General features: G+C 34.5%; 1 protein-coding gene across 1 annotated transcript in view; it reads right to left on the bottom strand.

The window, feature by feature from the left end:
- The window catches only part of DGKB (diacylglycerol kinase beta), a 774,912-nt gene that overhangs the window by 446,683 nt on the left and 303,733 nt on the right, over positions 1-24,496 (bottom strand). The window contains exons 16-17 of the mRNA XM_033193061.1: positions 2,429-2,514; positions 231-320 (exon numbers count right to left, since the gene is read on the bottom strand). Coding sequence (XP_033048952.1) covers positions 231-320; positions 2,429-2,514 — 176 coding nt within the window. The remainder of the gene's footprint in view (positions 1-230; positions 321-2,428; positions 2,515-24,496) is intronic.

The raw sequence follows: 24,496 nt of genomic DNA on the forward strand, positions 1-24,496 counted from the left end.
TAAGTCTGTAATTAATACCACATTAAAATCCAATACCCATGGTCTCTTTGTCCACTATTTGTTCTTCTATCCAAGATTATTGCTCAAAATGATATATTATATATACCACATCCGTTATATTCATTGAAATCATATGGTTGTTGTTTCTTTCTTTTCTTTCTTTTTTTTTTTTTTGCAAGGGAAAGGGGTGTTGTGTACTGTTTCTGCTTTTGTTGTTGCAGCTGCTTTACCTCCTCCCCATCGCAGGCATCTCGCTAGATCATTGCCAGTCCCAAGAGGCAGAATTGCAACTGGAGGATGCTTGCCTACATTGGCCTTTTCTGCAGAATAAAAAAAAAAAATATACAAATAAAGAAAATTTCAAATTCAAATAAAACAATGGAAATAGAAAGATAGGCTGATGACATTAAATGAAGGAATATCAATAGGTACTCATAAACAAAACATAATTGTATTTTTAAGATATATACAATAATGAATTATGGATAATTTGTAAACATTTGTAGCAATTGATAAAACACAAATACTATTATTCACAGAATGATGGAATTTTCAAAACTCAGGCAAGAGGAAAGCTTTTTAAATATCTTAACTGAGCTAAAAATTGTTGTGTCTTGTCTCCATTACAATAGTCAGGGATATTATTATATACAGCATAAGATTACAATACAGAGACACAACTAGGATGGATGGGTAGGTTCCTATATAAAGTCCTTTTGCAACATCAATTCCAGGTACATTTTACTTAGAGGAATAAAATATGTGCAAACTGTTGAATTATAAAAGTGAGTAAATTGCAAACAATGTCCTTGACTTTTTCCCACCTATGGTGCTGCTTTGTGTCAGAGCAAACGGAACACAACATTAACAGCTGGAGTACACCGAGATCAGCAGGTTTTCCATGAGATTAATCTTTACATCACATAATGTTTTGGGTTCAGAGCAGTAAAGATCTCTGCTGCTGACATCCCATATGCTTTGGCTTGAATCATCGCATGTCTTGAATTAATCTCACAAATGTATATTACTTTCTTTTATCTTTCCTTCCTCCTTAGCCCCTCAAAATCAGTGTATGTATGTGTGTAGGATAGAGGGGCTAGATAATGTAGGGATATGTCACAATGAAATAGCCGATTACAAGATTTTGAGGGCTAAAACAAGCTAAGAATTCCTGCTATTTTTCCTCTAAAATCCTTACAGGTCCTCAGATACTTTTCCAACGAATTCATTAACTTTTGTAATTCTTGAATTCTGGTTGTCTTCTCAGATTAAACATATAAATACTATTTACATTGTTTAATGGAAGGCCAGATCAGAATTTTCACTGTTGTTTTTTAAATCAAATATTAATAGATTAAAGCTGTTAAATCCTTATCGAAAGTGTTGCCGACATGTATTTATTTTTAATTTGAATATTTTTAGTGTATGCAAAGACAGAATGTTATCTGCATTGACTAAATAGGTGTCTGTTTCAATTTATACAGAAGGTAAAACTTCTTTTGAATCAATTCATTCTATGAAAGGGCCTGTTTTAAACAAAGAATTGATCAATGCAGTAACTGAAATGAGACCAAAGAGAGTCAATATTTGTTTTGGATTTATTTCCTCATAAAGGCCTATTCATGATCTCTTTTTCTAGCTAGTAACCAGTTCCGATAACTGAGTATATCTGAAAAACCAAATAATTTTCCTGAATTTATAGTTTTTCTTGTGCTGCATACTTACCTTATATCCTCAGTGATGTTCCTGTGTTGTTTGCTTATAAAAATCGAGTTTTTTCGATTTAAATAGAGAGGCAATATAGAATAAGGTTTAACTGTGGGTTCTAATCTCAGCTCTCTCAGTTCACAACTATAAGACTTTATTGTAGTTATTTACTTTTACCAAGTTTTAGGCTCCCTATCTCTACATGGGATTATTAATACTATCTGTGTCATAGAGTTGTGAGGAATAAACAAGACAACATGATGAATAAAAATTAGCTATGATGATGATGGTGGTGGGTGATAACAATATGAATGTATACAGAGGGTAAGGTTTTGAGGGTCCATGTTTTAATAATGTAAGAACATCAATTTGGCACAGACTTTATCACAACTACTAAGACTGCTCCTTCAGCTCCTTGTCTGGGGCACACAAACAATCTGATTTCCTAGAGCTGCATTTGAAAACAACTCTGAAAATTTGGTAAACACTGTAAGAAGTGGATTAGAAAGGAAGGACTTCTAGATACTTGTAAACTATTTTGCCAGTTAAATTTTTGAACTATAGAATAATATGTTAAACCAGTAAATAGTGTACAAACTTCCAGATGTCCAATTATATCACTGCTTCCAAAGATAATGATACAAGCAATAGATACATAGCTGAAACAGGATTGAAAGCTATTGCTCTCTCCCCAGTCATGTTAAGTATGTGTCTGCATTACCTATGCAATCCAAAACCCAGCCCACGGTTCCATCTCCACCACAGGCTAACACTCTGAAGTCAGGAACATCACGGAAAAAGTTTAACCTGAAAAATAAGCATGTTATGGCTCATGATTAATAGTTTAAAAATAAGATATTTTCAGTTTTGTATCATTAGTATTTTACCTGATGAAATACATTTTTATTTTATAAAAACTGTAAAATATCTCAGTCATAACTTACATAGCTTTAATCCTATTTTATAATTATATATTCAAGATTCTATAATTTAAAAATATTTTGTAATTATATATTCTAGATTCCATAATGAATATACTCTATTTTTCTTTAATAGACTCTCAAATTTTAAGAATAAAATTAGCAAATTATAATAATTTTCATTAAGATATTCTCCTAGATGTGATTTGCAGTTCACATAACCCAGAATGTCATATACTACATTATTTCACTTAATAAATTTCTTCAATCCAAAATTATCTTTTGAGTGAATATATAAATGTGACAGTTATGTCAGTAAATATGTCTTTAACAATTTTGTACTTTCTCCATTACTGGGAGAAATTGATCAGACTGCAACTGAGGTTCTAGCCAATTTTTCTTTTGACTGAGAATCTGCAAGTAGGAGTCAGGCTTCACCTTGTATTTTGACCTAGTTGACAGTGTTTTCCATCCAGGAACACTCCAGCCTAATTGCTGGGTCAGCTGCCATAAATACCCACTGTTTCTGCTGTTACTGCATGCAGTGTGCTTAATAATGCAACCTACCTTGGGAAAAGCCACAAAGGCAGGTCATGTAGCCAGCTATACAGTCATAGCCTACTTTATTGCAATAAAAAATTGAAACAGGACAGAAATTTTGGTATGTGTCCCTTCACCTCCCTTGTCCCAAAGATAACAACTGATAGTGATATAATATGCAATTATCCAAGGAATTTTTCTACATACTTATATATATAAATTTTCATACATGCCTTTATCACACATATATGTTCAACACAAATAAAATTGTGCTATACATACTGTTCATTAACTTGTGTGGTTTTATTTTAACTCCAAATATGTCTTAGAGAACTTTGTGTATCAGTATATAACATATGCAGATGTCATGTGTGGTATTCTGTCAGATTATTATTTTTAAGCACTGCATCATGTTTTATAATAAGTGCACATACTACAAGATAAAATAAATGATTTCTTTTTTATGAACTTTTAAGCTTTTTCTAGTGTCTCATTATTACAAAAAAGTATCGTATTTAACATTATTTGAAGAACATTTGTGTAAACATGCACATGTGTTTTGAAGGCTACTCTAGAGAAAAATATTCCATTACATCATTATATCCCTCTGAATGGCTCCCACTGTCAAATATGCAAGGGTCCATTTCCTTGCAACCACAAAACACTACATATGAACAACTGTATGATATTTCTGTAATAACGAGTGAAAACCAATGTCTTTTTATTTGTTGTAAAATCACACTTCCCTGTTTACTAGTGAGTTGAACATATTTTTATACATCTCCTGGAGATGTGTAACCTCTCCTATGCAAAGAACATTCAAAGATGCACCTTTCTTTCTATTGAATTGTCTTTTTATTTTTTATTTTTATTTTTTAAGATGGAGTTTTGCTTTTGTTGCCCAGTATGGAGTGCAATGGTGTAATCTCGACTCACTGCAACCTCCTTCTCCTGGGTTCAAGTGATTCTCCTGTCTCAGCCTCCCAAGTAAGCTGGGATTACAGGTGCCCGCCACCACGTCTGGCTAATTTTTGTATTTTCAGTAGAGACAGGGTTTCATTATGTTGGCCAGGCTGGTCTCAAACTGTTGACCTCAGGTGATCCATTCTCCTCAGCCTCCCAAAATGCTGGGATTACAGGTGTGAGCCACTGCGCTGGGCGAGTTGTCTTCTAATAATACTTTACAAACTCTTTGCATATTATAGCAATCTTTGCATTTAAATTTGCATCATTTAAAAAAGTTTTGTCAAGGTAATACCAACACTGCATAAATATAATAGAATACGTATAAAAATTACTAAAACCCGTCATCTGATTATAATATCCATGGATATTTAGAACAGGAAACTTTCATGCATTTTCTCATTTATTATATTGTGGATATTTAACCTTTGTGAGACATGTTGCAAATATTTTCTTCGGTTCTAATATTTTTTTTTGCTTATACTAATATATGTAGATTACAATAAACACATATGTACCAGTTGCCCATTCCAGGAGGTAGAACATTTCCAATAATTTACATATTTCTCTGTTTTCTTTCCCTATAGCACTGCTCTTTCCAATTTACAAAGGTGAGCACTATTCTGAATACTGAGTTACCATGTGTCTGACATAATCAATATGTGTCTTTCTACTTTTCCCACTTAATACTGGTACTCAGATTCATTCATGTTGTAGCTGAAGCTTTTTCCACATGTAGTTGAAGTTCTTTTTACTTCTACTGCTGTGTTAAATACCACTTATATGTCTTTTAAAATCCATGTCAATGGGCATTTCAACTGGTTTGCTTTACATTCTTGCAAAAAGTGCATTCTTGTACAGGCATACCTCATTGTATTGCTCTTTACTTTATTGAGCTTAGCAGATATCGCAGTTTTTACAACTTGAGTGTTTGTGGCAACTCTGCTTCTAGCAAGTCTATCAGTGCCATTTTTTCCAACAGCACATGCTCACTTGGTGTCTGTGTCACATTTTTGTAATTATCACAATATTTCAAACTTTTCATTATTATTATATCTGTTATGGTGATCTGTGATCACCTTCAAAGTTATTATAGTAATTGTTTTGAGGTGCCATGAACCACACCCATATAAGACAGATAACTTAATCGCTAATATTGTGTGTGTTCTGACTGCTCTGCCCACCAGCCATTCTCCTGTTTCTCTTCCTGTCCTCAGGCCTTTCAATTCCCTTAGATACAACAGTATTGAAATTAGGCTAATTAACAACCCTACAATGTCCTCTAAGTGTTCAAGTGAAACAAAGGGTTGCATTTCTCTTTCAATCAAAAGCTAGAAATTATTAAGCTGAATGAGGAAAGCATGTCAAAAGCACAGGCAGGCCAAAAGCTAGCCCTTTTGTGCCAGTAAGCTAAGTTGTAAAAGCAAAGGCAAAGTTCTTGAAGGAAACTAAAAGTGCTACTCCAGTGAACACACAAAGAAGAAGGCGAAACATCCTTACTGCTGATATGGAAAAGGTTTTAGTGGACTAGACAGAAGATCGAAGGAGCCACAACATTCCCTTAAGCTAAAGACAAATTCAGAGCAAGCTCCTAACTCTATTCAATTCTATGAAGGCTGAGAGATGTGAGGAAGCTGAAAAATAGTTTGATGCAAGCAGATGTTGGTTCCTGAAGCTTAAGGAAAGAAGCTCCATAAACAGCAAGTGCTGAGGAAGAAGTGGCAGCAAATTATCCAGAAGATCTAGCTACAATTATTGATAAAGGTGATACACTAAACAACAATTTTTCAATGTAGACAACATAGCCTTCTTTTTTTTTTTGAGACGGAGTCTCGCTCTGTCCCCCTGGCTGGAGTGCAGTGGCAGGATCTCAGCTCACTGCAAGCTCCGCCTCCCGGGATCATGCCATTCTCCTGCCTCAGCCTCCTGAGTAGCTGGGACTACAGGCGCCCGCCACTGCGCCCGGCTAATTTTTTTGTATTTTCAGTAGAGATGGGGTTTCACTGTGTTAGCCAGGATGGTCTCGATCTCCTGACCTTGTGATCCGCCCACCTCGGCCTCCCAAAGTGCTGGGATTACAGGCGTGAGCCACCGCGCCCGGCCGACAACGTAGCCTTCTAATGGAAGAAGATGCCATCTAGGACTTTGATAACTACAAAGGAGAAGTCAATGCCTGGCCTCAAAGCTTCAAAGAACAGGCTAACTCTCTTGTTAGGGTCTAATGAAGCTGATGACTTTAAGTTGAAGCCAATGCTCATTTGCCATTCTGAAAATCCTAGGGCCCTGAAGAATTATGCTACTCTACCTGTGCACTATAAATGGTAGAACAAAGCCTGAGGGACAGCACATTTCTTTACAGCATGGTTTACTGAGCATTTTAAGTCCACAATTGAGACATACTTCTCAAAAAAAAAAAAAAAAAAAAAAAAAGGCCGGGCGCGGTGGCTCAAGCCTGTAATCCCAGCACTTTGGGAGGCCGAGACGGGCGGATCACGAGGTCAGGAGATCAAGACCATCCTGGCTAACACAGTGAAACCCCATCTCTACTAAAAAATACAAAAAAACTAGCCGGGCGAGGTGGCGGGCGCCTGTAGTCCCAGCTACTCGGGAGGCTGAGGCAGGAGAATGGCGTGAACCCGGGAGGCGGAGCTTGCAGTGAGCAGAGATCCGGCCACTGCACTCCAGCCTGGGCGGCAGAGCAAGACTCCGTCTCAAAAAAAAAAAAAAAAAAAAACACTCCTTTCAAATATTATTTTCATTGACAATGTACCTGGTCACCCAATATTCTGAGGGAGATGTGCAAAAAGATGAATGTTGTTTTTATGCCTGCAAACACAGCATACATTCTGCAGCTCATTGATCAAGGAGTAACTCAACTTTCAAGTCTTATTTAAGAAATACATTTCATATGGCTATAGGTGCCATAGACAGTGATTCATTTTGGGGATCTAGGCAAAGTAAATTGACAACCTCTGAAAAGGATTTAAAAATCTAAGTGTCATTAAGAACATTCACAATTCATGGGCAGAGGTCAAAATATCAGCATAACAAGAGTTTGGAAGAAGTTGATGCCAAGCCTCATGGATGACTTTAAAGGGTTCAAGACTTCAGTGGAGGAAGTCATTGCAGATGTCATAAAAATAGCAAGAAGTAGAATTATAAGTGGAGCCTGCATGTGACTGAATTGCTGAAATCTCATCATAGAATTTGAAAGGATGAGGAATTGATTTGTAGAGATAAGCAAAAAAAGTGGGTTTCTTGAGATGGAATCTACTCCTGGTAAAGATGCCGTGAACACTGTTGAAATGGTAACAAAGGATTTCGATTATTACATAAGTTTAATTGATAAGGCAGCAGTAGGATTTGAGAAGACTGACTCAAATTCTGGGGGAAGTTCTACTGTGTGTAAGATGCTAGCAAATAGCATCACACGCTAGAGAGAAATCTTTCATAAAAGTAAGAATCCATCAATGGGTCATATTTCATTGTTTTCTTATTTTAAGAAACTACTAGAGCCACCTCCACCTTCAGCAGCCATCACTCGGATCATTTGGTTCCCATTAACATCAAGGCTAGACCCTCTACAAGAGAAAACATTATGACTCCCTGGAAGCTCAGATGATTGTTGCTATTTTTTTGCAATGAATTATTTTTAAGTTAAGGTATATACATTTTTAAACCATAATGCTATTGCACATTTAATAGACAACAGTATAAACATAACTTTTATATGTACCAGGAAACCAAAAAAATTTGTGTGACTCACTTTATTGTGATATTCACTTTATTGTGGTGGTGTGGAACCAAACCCACAATATCTCCAACGTATGCCTGTACATACATCTTAGTGCTTAAGGGCAGTGGCCACTTTAGAGTAAAGCATATTAATATGCAACTTCACCAGATAAGGTCAATGTTTTTTGCAAAGAAGTTGCACCAATGTACAATGGATGTGCTCTATTGAATCCATTCTCTTTAACACTTGTCACACTTTTTCATTTTATTTATTTCTTATTTTCATGAAATGCCTATTTATCCTTTTTGTTTCTATTATCTATTCCTTTTCACCTTGTTGGTTTGTAAAAAATTCTTACATGTCTTTTAGTCCTTTTTTGATAATTTTTTTCAAATATCTTCTACAAATTTAAAGTTTCTTCTTTCACTTTCATTGTAATGAATAAGAACTTAGTTTTAATATTCAATTTCATCATCCCTTTGATAAGTGGTTAGTACCTTAACCAGTCTTCTGTAAGACAAGATTCCTTACTCAGAGCTCAGAACTCACATATACTCTCTTAAAATGTCACTTTTACTTTCGACATAGAAATTCTTAGTTTGATGTGGTGTGAAGTACTTTCTTTTCTTCTCTCCCCACTTTCTCCCATCTCCCCTTTATCCTGGCCTCTGGCCCTCCCTCTCTTCCTTTCTCACTCCCTTTCATTCTTCCTTTTAGCTGTAGTGCAGCATTATTTTTTCTATTTATTTTTTATCCGTATTTTCATTTATTGAATAATTCAACTTTCTACTATGCAAAGTCCGTGATGAATACTACTTCCACATATGAGTACATTTCTATTTGTATTCTCTATTGTGTTTTACTCACGACTTCGTCCATCTCTGCACTAGTACCAAACTCTCACAATTACTATAGCTTTCCAGTAAGTCCATATCTCAGGGCATGAAGAATCTTACCAATTATTTCTTTTTTTCATATACATTTAAACTCATCGTATTCCATAAAAATTAAGATAATAGTAAGAAAAATCAATCATGATTTTGACTGAAGTTGCATTAAAACTATATATTAATTTTGGAAGCAATAACACATGTATAATATGAATCAAGTTTCCTTATTCATGAATGTAGTATTGCTTGATTTATTTAGATAGTCTTTAAAATCTTTCAACAAAGATTTAAATTTTCTGCTAACAGGTCTTGCACATATTTTGTTAGATTTATTCTTGGTTGTTTTGTAGCTTTTGTTGGTATTTTAAACATTTAAAAATTATGTTTATTAATAACATTAACATTTTTGTTGCTGGTGTATATAAACATATTAGACTGTTACACATTAATTTTATAAATAATCACATTACCACTGTTTTTCTATTGCTTACATTTTGTTTGTGGATACATTTGGATTTCTATGTATGTAATTGTGGCATTTGTTAATAGCAATGGTATTATTAGTAATCTCCAGTTCTTGTAATTGTTATTTATTTCCCTGTTTCTTTTTCCTTGACAGAATTCCAACATATTGTTGAATAGGAGTATTCATAGTGAATATCCAGATCTTCTTCCTGAAGCTAAGAATTACTTTTGGAATTCTCCCATTTAGGATATCTGCTATTGAGATTTTATTTTTCTTTCTTTTTATTTTCCTTTTTTTTTTGATGGAGATTTTTTATGAGGTTAACAAGTTTTCCTTCTACTCCTATCATAACAAAAATTTTTATTATACATAAATATTAAGTTTTTCTGCATTTTTGAAATTTGACAAGGTCTCTGTCCTTTAATTGGTTAGTGTGAGAATAAACATTTATATATTTCTGCATTATTAAACCATGCTTGCAATCCTCTCATGCACCCGAATTGATTCTTGTGTATTAATATTTTTAAGATAATTGAATCTCTTTACTAATATTTTGTTTAGAAACTTTGCATCGATATTTATGAACAAATTGACCTATTTTTCTTCCTCATACCACTTTTATCTACTTTTTAAAATTAAAATCATACTGCCTCATGAAACATGTTGCAGAGTAGTCCCCCTTTTACTATTTTTGTGGAAGAACTTGTATAGTTATTGAAGTTCTTTGAAAACTGGTAGCACTTGCATATAAAACCTAAATTTCTTTTTTTTTTTAAGAGAAAAGTCTCAAATCATTGTTTAAATTACTTTAGTAATTATTCTTAAAAACTTATGGTTTTAAATTCTTCTTAAGTCAGCTTCTTTTCTAGCTATATTCCTGTAGCAATTTGATTCTCCCTCCCAGATTTTCAAACATTGGCACCGCAACTTAAGAAAACTTTGTAAAACACGGCAGTAGCTGCAACATTTCCCACAGAGCTAACTGTTTTTGGTGAAAGCCTAACCATTTAGTTGACTCACCATTGTTCTTCTATTCCATGATGATGTTTCATCTCTTATTCATTCTTGTTTTCTTTAAAAATTGTCATCATTGGTTCTTCAGCAGCATCCTACCCCCAAACATAAACCCCATGTGACTGTCAGACCAGCTTACTGTCTGTAAATTGATTGCTAATTGGAAAATTTGACCTCTCTTTATCTCAATTTCTTGATCCATTCAATCCATGCAGTTTTCCCTAGAAACTCATTCATTCCTTACTGCATTCATTCATTGAATAATATGCTTGGGATTTATCTAGTGATTCTGACCCTCAGTTTCCATAACTTTAGAATGGAATTAACACCACGTGGTTTGCTGGGCTCTTTATATACACATAAAGAAAATGCATATGTAAATGCAATTTACTATTCACATGTTATTACTAATTTAATTATATTTTTTTCTTTATTAAAAGTAGTATAGGTGTGTTTTAGATCAGAGTGCCACTCCTCGATTTCCCTACCCCCTCTGCCTGCACCGTTCTGGCAGAATAGTCACAATTTTCTTTTTTTTTTGAGACGGAGTCTCGCTCTGTCGCCCAGGCTGGAGTGCAGTGGCCGGATCTCAGCTCACTGCAAGCTCCGCCTCCCGGGTTCACGCCATTCTCCTGCCTCAGCCTCCCGACTAGCTGGGACTACAGTCGCCCGCCACCTCGCCCGGCTAGTTTTTTTGTATTTTTTAGTAGAGACGGGGTTTCACCGTGTTAGTCAGGCTGGTCTCGATCTCCTGACCTCGTGATCCGCCCGTCTCGGCCTCCCAAAGTGCTGGGATTACAGGCTTGAGCCACCGCGCCCGGCCATAGTCACAATTTTCTAACAAGCAGTAAGCAGAGTTTTTCTGCATCCAATCTGAAACTAGCCAGTGGACAATTGGGAGACCTGCCTATAGCACGGGAGACATAAGGTACAGAGGAAAACAGCTGTGATAGAGGACAAGTAAATCGAAGAGACTCAGCAAGAGCCAAAATGCAAGGTCCTGAGTGGCACTGACTTTTCACCCAGGAAGGCTGTGATGAGGAGCAGCTGTGAGGCTTCCACATCACGAGTCACCATTTCAATGGGGAGAAGTGAGAAAATGAGGAGTGTCAGGAAGGACTTCGCTCTGGGGAAATTTTTGTACTGTGTATTGTACTATTTACCTATCAGTTCCACAGTGTTCCATGTGAAGAATGAATAAGCATAAACATTTTGCAATGAAATCATGCTCGGGTCCTGAATTTATTTGCATCAATTTATGAATTTTTTTGAAATTAAAAGTTCAAATGATTTATGAAGAAAATGAATGATGATGAATTTGCAATGTTGGCCTTTAGAGCATTGATTCATCTAGAGAGTTTCCTATGTATCTGCAATAGCTAAATTTGAAAGCGGGCCTATTATTTGGGTTTAGCAGCCCTCTGTCAGACGCTTCTTTTTTATCATATTTGCTCTATAATCACCACTATAACATTCCACCAAGTTTCAGTTATGCAAGATGAATAAGTTCTAGAGATCCACGGCACAACACTGTTCCTATAGTTAACAATACTGTTTCGTACATTTAAAAAGCTTTTAAGAATGTAGATCTTATGTTCATTGTTCTTACCACCACCACAACAAAAGAGCAGGTGGGGAAATTGTGATGCTTAATATTACCAAAAACAAATCCAGAAAATTTCATCTAAGATTCAGAGGCTTACTTGTGTTAAGATAAAATAGATACAGAAAAGGCAGTAAATTTTCATTTGTACCTAATTGTTACTAGGTACAAAGCACAACAGGAAAACCTTTTTTAAAAGAAAAGAAAATTATACTAGTGATTCCAGAATCTTGGAAAGTGTCATAAATCAGAATTCTTAACTTCAGTATGTAAATATTACTTTTCATTCCAATCTTATATTTTATTATTAAAAAATACCGTCACTTATATACAATGTGGCTGTATGGGTTAGAAACAGATCAAGTATATAAAATAAATAAATCTATGGCTATAAGTAGTATATATATGTTATAGATGATAAAATGATATTTTTGATACTTAGAGGAAATCAGTATGAGAGTCATAAATATTTTCAGCATATCCATGCATGGTGAATGCTCACTTTAATTATACATATTCATATCTCTTTGTATTAAAGCAACACAAGGCTGAAGGATCCAAAATGACCTTACCATATGTCATCAATTCTCTTTTTCCTCCTTCTTGTTTAGAAAAAATAATTTCAAGAGCTTGCCTTAAGAAAGGTCTGCATTCTGAGTTAAGCATTTAGAGACAGAAAGAAGCATACTTGCCTCTGATTATTCTATTCAATTCATATTTATACTTGCATGTACACAGTTACATACTATATTATTCTTAAAGTTACAAGATTAGATGGATTCAAAATTGCCTCAATAAAATCTGGCTGAGTTTTCTGATTTGTGAGGTTACCATTGTTTTTGAAACAATATTTATGGTCTAGAAAACCAATTTTTAATAACTTTCAGCTTATTTATTAATACCCAAACTGTATTTATACATACCTTGGTATCACTGATATTATTATTATTGCTGGTGTAATACTTTTTAAAACTCCATGCATGAATTATTTATAGTCCCCAAAGTTTCATTCTATTACATATATTACAAAATGGGGGAAAGGTTATTTCATGTTTTTCTCTGTAGATTTTGATGTTTCATGAATTTAATGTGACTCTCAACATTTTAATTTAAAGTAAAATTAATTATAATAATATCCTCCAATCTAATATATTATGTACTTTATTTCAACAATACATTATAAAATTTAGTTAAACTAGGAAATGCACCTGTTTCAAGAAATTCGGTGAGAGTTTTGAGATACTGTATGGAAGCTGAATTTACACTGTTTTGGGAAGACATTCCATGTGGGTAAGTGGGATAGTTACAAAAAAATAATTTGAATTAATCTTTATAAACCCAGTGCAACTTAATTCTGTTACCATAATAACCAGAAATAAGTTTTAGAGTATTTGAAAAACATACATATTCCAGTGGACCATTAATAAGTGAAACATTCACTTCATTATTTCTGGAAATCTCAAACAAATCTTTTATGCTTACGTGTGTTAAAAGTGAAGGAGAGAGGGGACAAAGAAAGGGAAAAACACAGACTGAAATGACAAAAGAGAGCATGAGACACAGAAAATGAGTGAATATTTATTCCTGGGGAACTTATAATGTTATCTCATTAAATAACTTTAATATTCCTACTACTATAAAATGAGTTAGAAATGAAAGGTCAGTAAATGACAGGTTCTATGATGTAGCCTAAATATTTTGCCTTTCTTGACTAATGTACATATTTCTTTAAAAATTAATATTGGCAGAAATATCAAAAATTTTAAAGTCATTTCTGAGTGAATAGAAACATTAATATTTCATTGAAATATTCTTGCCCTCATATAGAAAATATTTATAATTTTATTAGTATAAGTAAAACACTTTTGTAAATATATTTTGTTAAAACATAATTTTTTTCTATCGCATGGAAAATTATAACACTTTAAGGATATTTTTAAAATATACAAATTAATATTTAAAAACCAACTAACCGATGTTAAACAAAAATTATGAGCGGTCATTATTTTGGACTGAACTTTTGCACTAGGCCCCAACAGACCAGACCAAACCAGAATGGAGTCACTGTGCTAAGTGCCATGTAGTCAAACTGAACTTGAAATGGTTCAGTTAAAAAACAAACAAAAAAAAAAGAGATTTGCAGCAACCAATCCGACTGGGCCCAGTTCACCGGAGCTAGCATGATAAGGAAGTCCCCTCTATTTTGACCCTGTGAGAAAAGTAATTTTGAAATGACCAATCCACCTTTCATTCCTTATTTCTGCTTTCTTTAGCCTTCTTCTGCTTGTAAAGTCAAACTCCTGTGCTCAGTTCGTTGGAACACTCATTCTATTCTATAGAATTAGGTGTTACCCAATTCTAGAATTGCAAATATAAGCCAATGAGATCTTTAAACTAAATTTGTTGTATTTTTGTTTTTTGACACTGAAGAACACAAAACACCTTTTAAAAAGCCATTTTCTCTCATCTGTAAGTTGTTTTCTACACTAGAAAGGGAGGGATTTAATTGAACTCAATATTTGCATCCTGTATGTACTGCTACAAATATGCAGTAAAATTTATGGTCATGCTACATGAAAGTCCATCTCTAAAAGTACTAATGAATATGCATAAGTTATGTGTGTACTGATATGTATATATATGTTTGGAAATGTAGTTTAAAATACTACTTGTAAGTTACATGACTAAACATAGAGAATTGACAGACAATTCTGATGTAATGAGTTGAAAATGAAGAGAAAAATACGAGTGTCAATTAAAACAGAAGTTACACAGTCTTCCTGATATTTGAAAGAAGTTAAAATGAAATGATTCATTCTTATTGCTTCTAATTGGAAAGCACATATATACCATTCATGGTCCAAAATTCATAGTCTATAAAATTAACCCCTAAAATGTAGCAGCACAAGTGCTTAGGTTGCTCAAGACTGTTTGACAAAGTTGCTGAAATCCATTCTGTCGTGTGAATGTTTTCAATATTAATAATTAGAATGTGTTTTTATTTTGTACAGATCAGATCATCCCATTGAGTTAGCTTAGAGTGTGACATAAGAATGTATTCTGAAAAGAAATACATCTAGACCTCTCTAGAGGAAAAAATACTTTGCTTAGGGTCAAATACAAAAGAATAACTATAAATTAAATGTCACCTGCATCTATACATCTATATTATTTAATATAAATATAGTAACTACAACTATGTACTAGGAACTGAGTTAGATTCCAGAGATTCAAAAACAAGGTAGAATTCTTGCCTTTGAGTATCTCACTGGCTTAACTGAGAAGGCAGACAAGAAAACACACAGTTCAGGTCACTATAAGATGTTCTTTGAGGGCAGTTAATGTGGACTTGCAGACACATGAGTTGAATCTTGAAGCTTGGGTAAAGTTAATTAGCTGATGAATTGAGGGACTGACGTGAGGAGAAATTGAGTCAAGGGTTATTATGTAAGAAGGAGGGTAAATAAATATAGATTCTAGGAGAGTGGTTACATGACAAATCTTGAAAGCCTGAAGTGACGTACTGTCAGAGGGAATGGGAAAGCGGTTCTTTAGTGAATGGCCTTTTCATTCATCAAATTAGAGAATGAAAACAGTGTGTAAATTTGGGAAAAGGTGAGAAAATTAGTTTAGTAATAGATATGTGGAATTTGAGATACCCATGGAACTTGTGTTCATGGAGTATTTAAAATAATAAGTTAATTTCCTCCTACGATCTCTCTTTGATAAATAAGGAGCAGGAGAGTGAATCTTGATTATGTATAAAAATTGAGGCCCTCTTTAAGAAAAAAATATGCAAAATAAATGTGTATAAACTTTTATAAAAGTGATGTGTATATATATAAATAAATATTTATTTATAATAAAAATCACATTACATTGTAAATTTAAGATAACTTACAAACATTACATCATGGGATCTAGAATAATAACAAAGTTTTGTGAATTAATAAACTGCCTAATGCTTCGTTTTTACATTTTTATACAACAATTTTAAATGATATTTGTATTGAGGTTAAAAGATGATTTTCTTTTCCTCTAGAATGATTTATTAAGATACGTTTAAATTGATGATTTATTAGGAATGTTCCACTCAGCTTCACAAGTCATCATTGATAAAATAAATTTTTAGATTATTGTTAAATATGTGAAAATCAATATTTGTCTTTTGGTCACAGTCAAGCTGTAAGACTTGCAGGCATTTAGATTTTTTGTTCAATGATTAACCTTAAGTACTCTTTGAATTAATGATATACATTAACCATTGTTATATTAATAACATGACATATTGTGAGTTTTATGTATCTTCATTGATGGCGATATTTCATAGAGATTTATAAAACATGTACTTTACACATAAACATGCCTGCTGGTTGTGGAGCTGATATAGACTGTGCTCTACAAGCACAGGAATAATGATAAATTTAATATCATGTAACTTTCATCAATAATAAAAATTTATAATTGTTTATACCACATTGTTAACTGCATTCCTGGAAGAATAATGCTTCTGTTTTGATGAAGCATTAAAGAGAACTGAATGGGATGATTAGAAGGATTTTTTCACAGATAAGCTTTGAACTTTGTACATTTCAAACCTCATTTCTCCTCTACTATACACATATTCTGTTAACAGGCAGGCTCTGGACCATTTTTATCAAGACATGTCTTCTGGCTCTTCTAAATGTATGTCAGAAAACCAGTGTAAAGTCACACTGGGTGACGGGGATATGCCTGGAAGTCATTTTTACACCAGGAGAACTAGCAATAACAACCATACACAAAAATATCAGTGAACCACATATTATAAGCCTCAGATTTCACTCATGTAATTGGATCTCATCCTCTTTTAGTCAAATCCTAAAATGCTCATGCTCATTCCAATGCTACTAGTCACTAGGTAAAGTGTGATGAAAAAAGGAGTTGGAATGGAGACAAAAGTCTTTTTTTTTTTACTGTTTTACTCTTATTTTTCCATATAGATGCCCAATTTTTCTAGTTAATACCAATACATATACAGGGCATTGGGGAAGGCTCTTAATTATCTTCCATTGATATATTTGCCTCTCTCTGCATTACTACTGAGCTGCTTTAACTAACATTGTTCATAAAAATTCTTGTAGTTAAAATACCCTCTTTTTAAAATATTAAAAACTCAAATGAGAAAGGCAATACAGCCACATTGCTAAGATCTTTCCTATAGTCTTGAAAGGAGTCCTTGCAAGTGAGAGACACTGAAGTTGAAGATTCCTTGCCTTCAAGAGCATCTGCTTCTGTGCACACATCTTACTACAGCGTAATACTGGTCAGAGACCATAATTTAAAATACGACAGTTACTCGGGAGACTGAGGCAGGAGAATGGCTTGAACTCGGGAGGTGGAGCTTGCAGTGAGCTGAGATCCTGCCACTGCATTCCAGCCTGGGTGACAGAGCAAGACTCCGTCTCAAAAAAAAAAAAAAAAAAAAGAATAACTTAATTACACAGAATTCTAACTATAGGCATAAAGGTAACTAAATGAAAAAATATGACTCGTCAAGAAGAGATAAATAAAACTAAATAATTTAATTGGAGAATAAAACATTATGAATTCAACAAACATCTGCCATTTTCAGGAAATGACATGTACATAATTGAAGATTAGTATCTTAGACACCAAGATATTTATGGTTTTAACAGTTGTAAATATAATTTGTATCAATTTTATCAAATGTATTATATTCCAAATCCAATTATCTGTCTTTTCGGAGTGTGTTTATTAGGTTAAACTTGTCTTGATTACGAACAACATTGTTATCCAATTATATAATTCAAGTTGTAGATTTCTATATGCTGATTACCTCTATATTAAATTACCTTAAACCTTCATGCTCCTTGAGTTGCAGATTTTAAATAGAAGAGGAGGGTATGTATAAGCAGGAAAAGACTGGCTGAAGGAGTGTTGTCCAGAGAGATTTTTACAGGACTTTATTACTTGAGTCACCTAAGACTTGAGTCATTATTATTATTATTTTGGTACAGAAGGTCCCTGGGTGACTACTGAATCAGTAGAATAACTGAATAATTTATGTGTGTGTGTATGTGTGTATGCATGTATACAAGCAATATGATAATTATGGCTTTTATTTTAATTATTAGAATATTAAAATTTCTTTGATGTGATTATAATTGATGTGAGCAACCAATTAAAAGCACAATTTTTATCAATCAATTCATTACTTTATTAGAAATCATGTTTTTGTCATGATAGTGTGCTTCATCAAAATCTACATTCAAATTATTAAAACAGAAGGAAATCATTATATCAGTAGTACTAAACTTTTATACTGATTTTGTGATAGCATTATCACTAATATCTAATGTCTCGCCCTCATCCAAATGAACTTCCAAAAACTTAATTTAGAGTGCATGAATTGAATTCAAATCATCTTTACAACAAACAGATGTTTCATTTAAAACATTCTGATCACTCTGATATAAAAATGGCATTACTTGATCTTTTGGAAAAGTTCTTCTGCTAATGGAGTCAAGATATTAACAGCTATAACTTCATTAATAATACACATAAAGAAACTTGGAATTGAAAATGAACACTAATTTTGAAAAGTCATTTGATCTAAACGAAAAGTCATGCTTCAAAGAGTGATATGCAAAGAGACTTTCTGCATATTAAATGATTGCTTTGGGGCAGAGAATTAACAATTAATTTTAAAGCAGATGCTGATGTTTCTTCAGCATAGTTGTGTTTACTGATTTCTGCATAGTCAATGATATTACTAGAGCTCTCATTGCAGATGATAAATGTTCATAAATATTTCACACAGATTATGTATTCATCAACTCTGTAAGAAACAGAAATTGAGAACTATTTTTGTTTTGAAATTCAGATTATTTTCATTTAAAAGGCATTTTATTTTTAAGCTATCTTTTGCTGAAAAGTGTTATTGCAAAATAAAAATCTATTATAAAAGTAAATATTTATAAACTATATATTTAACGAAACATAAAACATTGAGGAAGTATATTCAAGCCACTCACTATACGTTCTTGGTAAAACTGCTCATGCTCTTTTTCTCACATACATTTCATGAACGTCTAACCTATGATTTGTTAATATCTCCACAGGCATTGCTGATTGGCATATTTGTGCCCCTTTGCAACTCTCAGAGAGCTCTGCAACCCAGACCACAGCATAATGGACTGGCATAAAAGGGATACCAATTCTTCAAAAGTTGTCACTTGTTTTTGTGTTTAAAAAACGTTGGAAAAGAGTTTATTTTTGGTCACATTTTAGGTATAATGATTACCTATTAAAGTAAGATCTCTGTTCCTTGGACGTGTGTCTTACACATTACAAGAGGATAACATAGCAAAAGGTGGATTTAGAAATTGGAGGGTTGCCAAACACATCATGATCATTCTTTATTGCAGTGCATTTATTAATAGCAATACTTAAAATACAACAGTCCTGGGCAAATGCTAAACTGGGACAGAAGCTAGGACACCAGAAATAACCCCGAAGAGTCTTAGGTAAACCTAATTATTATGGTCACAGTAATCCTAAAACCCTGTGTGAACTAGTGCTTCGTACCTTTCTGACATCCGACTGCCCTTCACTCTGTTATAGTCTCCCTGGCCTTCTTGCTAATGTTTCCCAAACTTGTACAATATTTTCCAGTCACGATGCTTTTATGATTGCTGCTCTCTCTGCCTTAAAAGCTCTTCTTCAAAATGACAATGAGCTACCTCCTCATCTTCACATCTATACTCAGCCAGTCCTTCTCTGTCCACCTCATTTAAAAGAACAACCACAGAATCCTCACCAACAATGCACACTCCTTGTTCACATTCCCTGCTAATATATGTATATTTCACTTGTTTGTTAGTTTAGTATATGTTTTCCATCACTAAAATATAAGGCTGTGAGGGCAAGAGTTATTATCTGTTTTGTTCAGAGTAGATTGGCAGTGATAAGATTGTTCCTGGCATCTGGGAGCCACTGAATAAATGTTTTGAATCAATTTATCTGGTATAGGTTGTCTTATTTTTACTTATTGGTAAGCTATGATCATTTAACTGCCTGGAGCTGGAGGTAAATTTGAGCCAGTAATTTTACTATGTATGCTTAGATAACAGTAAATTGGAGGATATTTAAGTTAAATATGTTGTTAAACACTTAACTCTTATAGAAAAAAATCAGAAAGGGATTATTTTAGTTCATTTGTGCTGCTACAAGAAAATAACTGAAACTGGATAATTTATAACGACAGGTATTTATTTCCCACATTTCTGGAGGCTGGGAAATCCAAGATCAAGACACCAACAGATTTGTTGTCTGATAAGGCTTATTATCTGCTTCAAAGATGGCACCTTCTTGATGCATCCACTCATGGCAGAGGGATGAATGCTATATCTTCACATGGCAGTAGAGAGGGAAAGGAGAGAGTTAGTTCCCTTGAGCCATTTTATAAGGGCATTGATCCAACTCATGAGGGTGGAACCCTCATAAGCTAATCATTTACTCATTGCTCCACTTCTTAATATGATTGCGTTCGTGATTAAGATTCAACATCAATTTTGGAGAGACACAAGTATTCAAACCATAGCATTCTGCCTCTGCTCTCCCAAAATTTACATTCTTCTGATACGTAAAATACATCCATTCTATCCCAGGAGCCCTAAAAGTTTTAACAATTTCCAGCATCAACTAAAAAGTCTAGAGCCCAGAGTCTCCTCTCACCATCATCTAAATCATATAGAGTTACTACTCAAGGAACAATTTATTTTGAGGAAAATTCCCCACCAGCTGTGGGCCTGTGAAATCAAGCAAGTTAGGTCCTTCCAAAATACAATGATGGATGATAGAATGGACAATACCATTGAAAAGGGATAAACAGGAAGGAAGAAAGGAGTAACAGGTCCCAAGTAAGTCCAATACCCGGCAAAGCAAACAACATTAACTCTTACAACTGGGAAAAACAAAAACCAAATAACCCGCTTTGACTGTGTCCTGCCTTCTGGACACACTGTGCAGAGTTTAAGCCCCTAAGGCTCCAGAAAACCCCATTCCTTCCATGGCTTTGCTGTGTGAAGCCCACACTGCGTTTCTTACATGTTAGAGTTAAATGCCGACAGCTCTCCCAGGCTGGCTTTACTAGCCTGGGGTCTCAGAGGTGGCCCAGCCCCCATAGCTCCACCAGGCATTGCCCTAATGGAGGCTCTCTGCAGGGGCCTGAACCATGTAGCAGTTCTCTGTCTGGGGCTTGGGGACCTCCAGAACCTCTCCATCCTTTGAAATCTAGGCAGAGGTAGGCATGCCTTCTCAGCTTTTGCACTCTGTGACTGCAGAGTTAGCACCAGCTGGATGCTGCCAACTTTTACCACCTCTGTCTCCTGAAGGGTGGCCCTGGTTGCACTGAGGCTCACTTTAGCCACAGATGGAGTGGCCCAGGAGTGCTCGACCAGAATGCATTGAGCAGAAACTTGAGGCAGCTCTGGGAAGTGAGCCCTGAGATCCCACAGGTGCTCTGAATCCCTCCTTTGAAGCCTTTCCGTCCTCAAGGCCCTGACACTGTGGGCCTGTGATGGGAGTGGCAGCCTTGAAGATTTCTGAAACATTTTCAGGGCCACTTTTCCATTGTCTTGATGAATAGCATTCTGGATTCCTTCTAGACATACTACTCTACTCATCCAACTTTCACTGGTGACACCCTTGGTGTTTTGTTGTGAACACTCTTTCTCTTTCTTTACAAACTGGTCAGCCTGAGAATTTGTCAAATCCTTAATTTTTGTTTCCCTTTTGATGACAAATTCTGTCATTAATTCATTTCTCTCTTCTCACATCTTACTATAAGCAGTCAAGGGAAGCCATGCCACACCCTCAATACTTTGCTTAGAGGTTTCTTTTACCAAGTATCACATTGTGGTATTTCATCACTCTCAAATTCAACCCCCCACAAAACAGTAGGACATGGATACAATTCGACCAAGTTCTTTGCCACTTCATAACAAGGATTGACTTTCCCCTGGTTGCGAATAACTTGTTCCTCATTTTCCTATGAAACCTCATTACAATGGCCTTTCTTATCCATATTTCCAGCAACATTTTGTTCACAACCACGTAGGTAATCTCTAAGACTGAAGCTCTCTCTATGGTCTTCTTTCTTCTTCTCTCCTCAACCTCTCCTCCTTCTCCTCTACCTCCTATTCCTCCTCCCCTCTCTCCTCTTCCTCCTCCTCACCCTCCTCCTCTTTCTCCTCCTCCTCCTCCATATTGTAGCCTCTACCCATTCTATAGCACTGTCTACGTTTTTAGGAATTTGTTACACTAGCACCTCAATCCTCAGTACCAATTCTGTCTCAGTCCATTCTGGGAGCTATAACAAACTACTTTAGACTGTAAAGTCTGAAAGTCCATGAAGGGTAATTTATAAACAACAGAAATGGTTTGATTTCACAGGGGTACAGCAGAAGAGCAATTTAGCTCAGGATGGATCATATCTTGAGTCTCATCCATATCTGATTTAGAAGATATTTAGATGAGACTCCAGATTAGAGATTTTTGAGTCAGTATTAAAACAAATTAAGACTTTGGGGGCTATTGGGATGGAATGAATTTAATGTATCTGTATGTAAGAAGAACATGAATTTTGGGGGATCCAGTCCAGAATGCTATGGTTTGAACATTCATATGTCTCCAAAATTAATGCTTAAACTTAGTGCCCAATGCAATAGTATTAGGAGGTGGGGTACTGAGGATGTGATTAGGTGATGAGGACTCTGCGCTTATGAATGGGATTAGTGCCTTCATAAAGGGGCTTGAGGAAACTAGCCAGCTGTTTTTCTACCCTTCTGCCTTCTGGGGACTCAGCATTAATTCCCTCCAGGGGATGCAGCAAGAAGACACCACCTTGGAAACAAAAAGTGAGCCATTAGCAGATACCAAATCTCCTGGTCCCTTGATCTTGGACTTCCCAGGTTCCAGAACTGTGAGAAATACATTTATTTATTTATTTATTTTTGTAATTAGCCAGTCTAAGGGATTCTGTTATAGCAGCCAGAACAGAATAAAACACAAGTTAAAGCACATACACAAATATGAACTGGTCATTTCAAATGGCCAATTCAGAACGTGTTTGTTTCTTTACAGTGTTTCAGCAATTTTGATAGGCAATAGTTTTTAAACAGTGACACATAGATCTCTAGTCTAATTGCTATTTGGCCTTTGTTGGTGAGATAGATAATAAAAGTTAGACTTTTCAACGTCTTTAAAATCATAGTGCATTTGAGGATGCATGTAAAAAGTGACTAGAACCTACTATGACTCAAGGGGGGAATTTGTGTGAAAGACAAGGAATTATGTGACTTTATTAATTGTGGTAACATATTTTTGTTACTTTTATTAATCTGTAGATCTTTAATTTAGAAGCATGAATCAATTTTCAAACTCTATCACTCCAGTGACCAAGGCAGAATCAGAATTGTGCTTACACATTTAATTGGGGGAGAGCTTGCAGAATCATCTGCATTTTATTTTATGATTAATCATAAGAAGGAGAGAGTTGAGTGCTTCACTTTTATATTAGTAAAGAAAAATTTTTATTTTTGAAATTTGCAAAAGCGCTCAATTAAATTTTGATGAACATTTCCTTAGCCTTTTGAGGATTCTCTTCATTTCTGTGTCATAATTTCATAACAAGAGGCATATGTAAAAGGTCATAAGCTCGGATTCAAGAGAGATTTTACTTAAATAAAATATGGTAGAAATTTGGTTATATAAAATGATATTTTAAATTAAGAAGGTAATGAAATCTGTGGAGTCTGTTACGCATTTTCTAAATTATACATTTATTTTAATAGGAGAATGTATTCCAAAGTTTCACTATAGAAATATGCATGATATTTGAAATATGTAAATCTGTAGGTTGACTGTTGCATTATAGTTTTAAAATTATGTGTCTTTTGTATTTAGTTCAGGTAGATGAAAGCAAAGATTTCTAAGAGCAGCTTTCTCACAACCAATTAATTATTCTTAATTATCCTGATCAATCTGAAAAATAATTTACATATTTTAAAGTTAACTTGTATTTTATTTCAATTCAATAAGTACTTCCTATTTCTCACTTAAAATTTTAGAAATAATGTGAGAATAGACCATCTGTATTTTCATGAAGATTAGACTCAGAAGGGGAAAAGTAATGTCACAAGTATACAAAAAACTTGATATGAACTTTTCATAAGTCACATTAACATGTGAAGTTGGTGTACAGCTAGAGCTATATATACTTATTTTAATGTAGTGAAGGAAAACATATTGCTATGTAAAACCCAAGAGTAATTTATATTTTATATTTCATCTCTTCTAGCTAACCTGTACCTCCAAATAATGTATTCAATTATATCACAACATGTTCCATTAGGAAGGAAACAATGATTTGAAATAGACTGTTGTTTCAGACACCTTGAAACAGAATAGTCAGGATCAGGGAGAGATGATTTATATAAGAAGATAGAATGGAAACACATAATACACACCCATTTCTGTTTTAAAAATAATTAAAGATAAAAATGAAATGCCCAATAAGTTTTAGTATTTGCCAGAAAGTTTAGATTAGGAATAGTTTTAGTTCAAAAAAGTTATTTCCTCTTATAAACAAAG

Source organism: Trachypithecus francoisi, unplaced genomic scaffold, assembly GCF_009764315.1.
Source record: "Trachypithecus francoisi isolate TF-2019V2 unplaced genomic scaffold, Tfra_2.0 Lachesis_group4, whole genome shotgun sequence".
Taxonomy (NCBI): Eukaryota; Metazoa; Chordata; class Mammalia; order Primates; family Cercopithecidae; genus Trachypithecus; species Trachypithecus francoisi.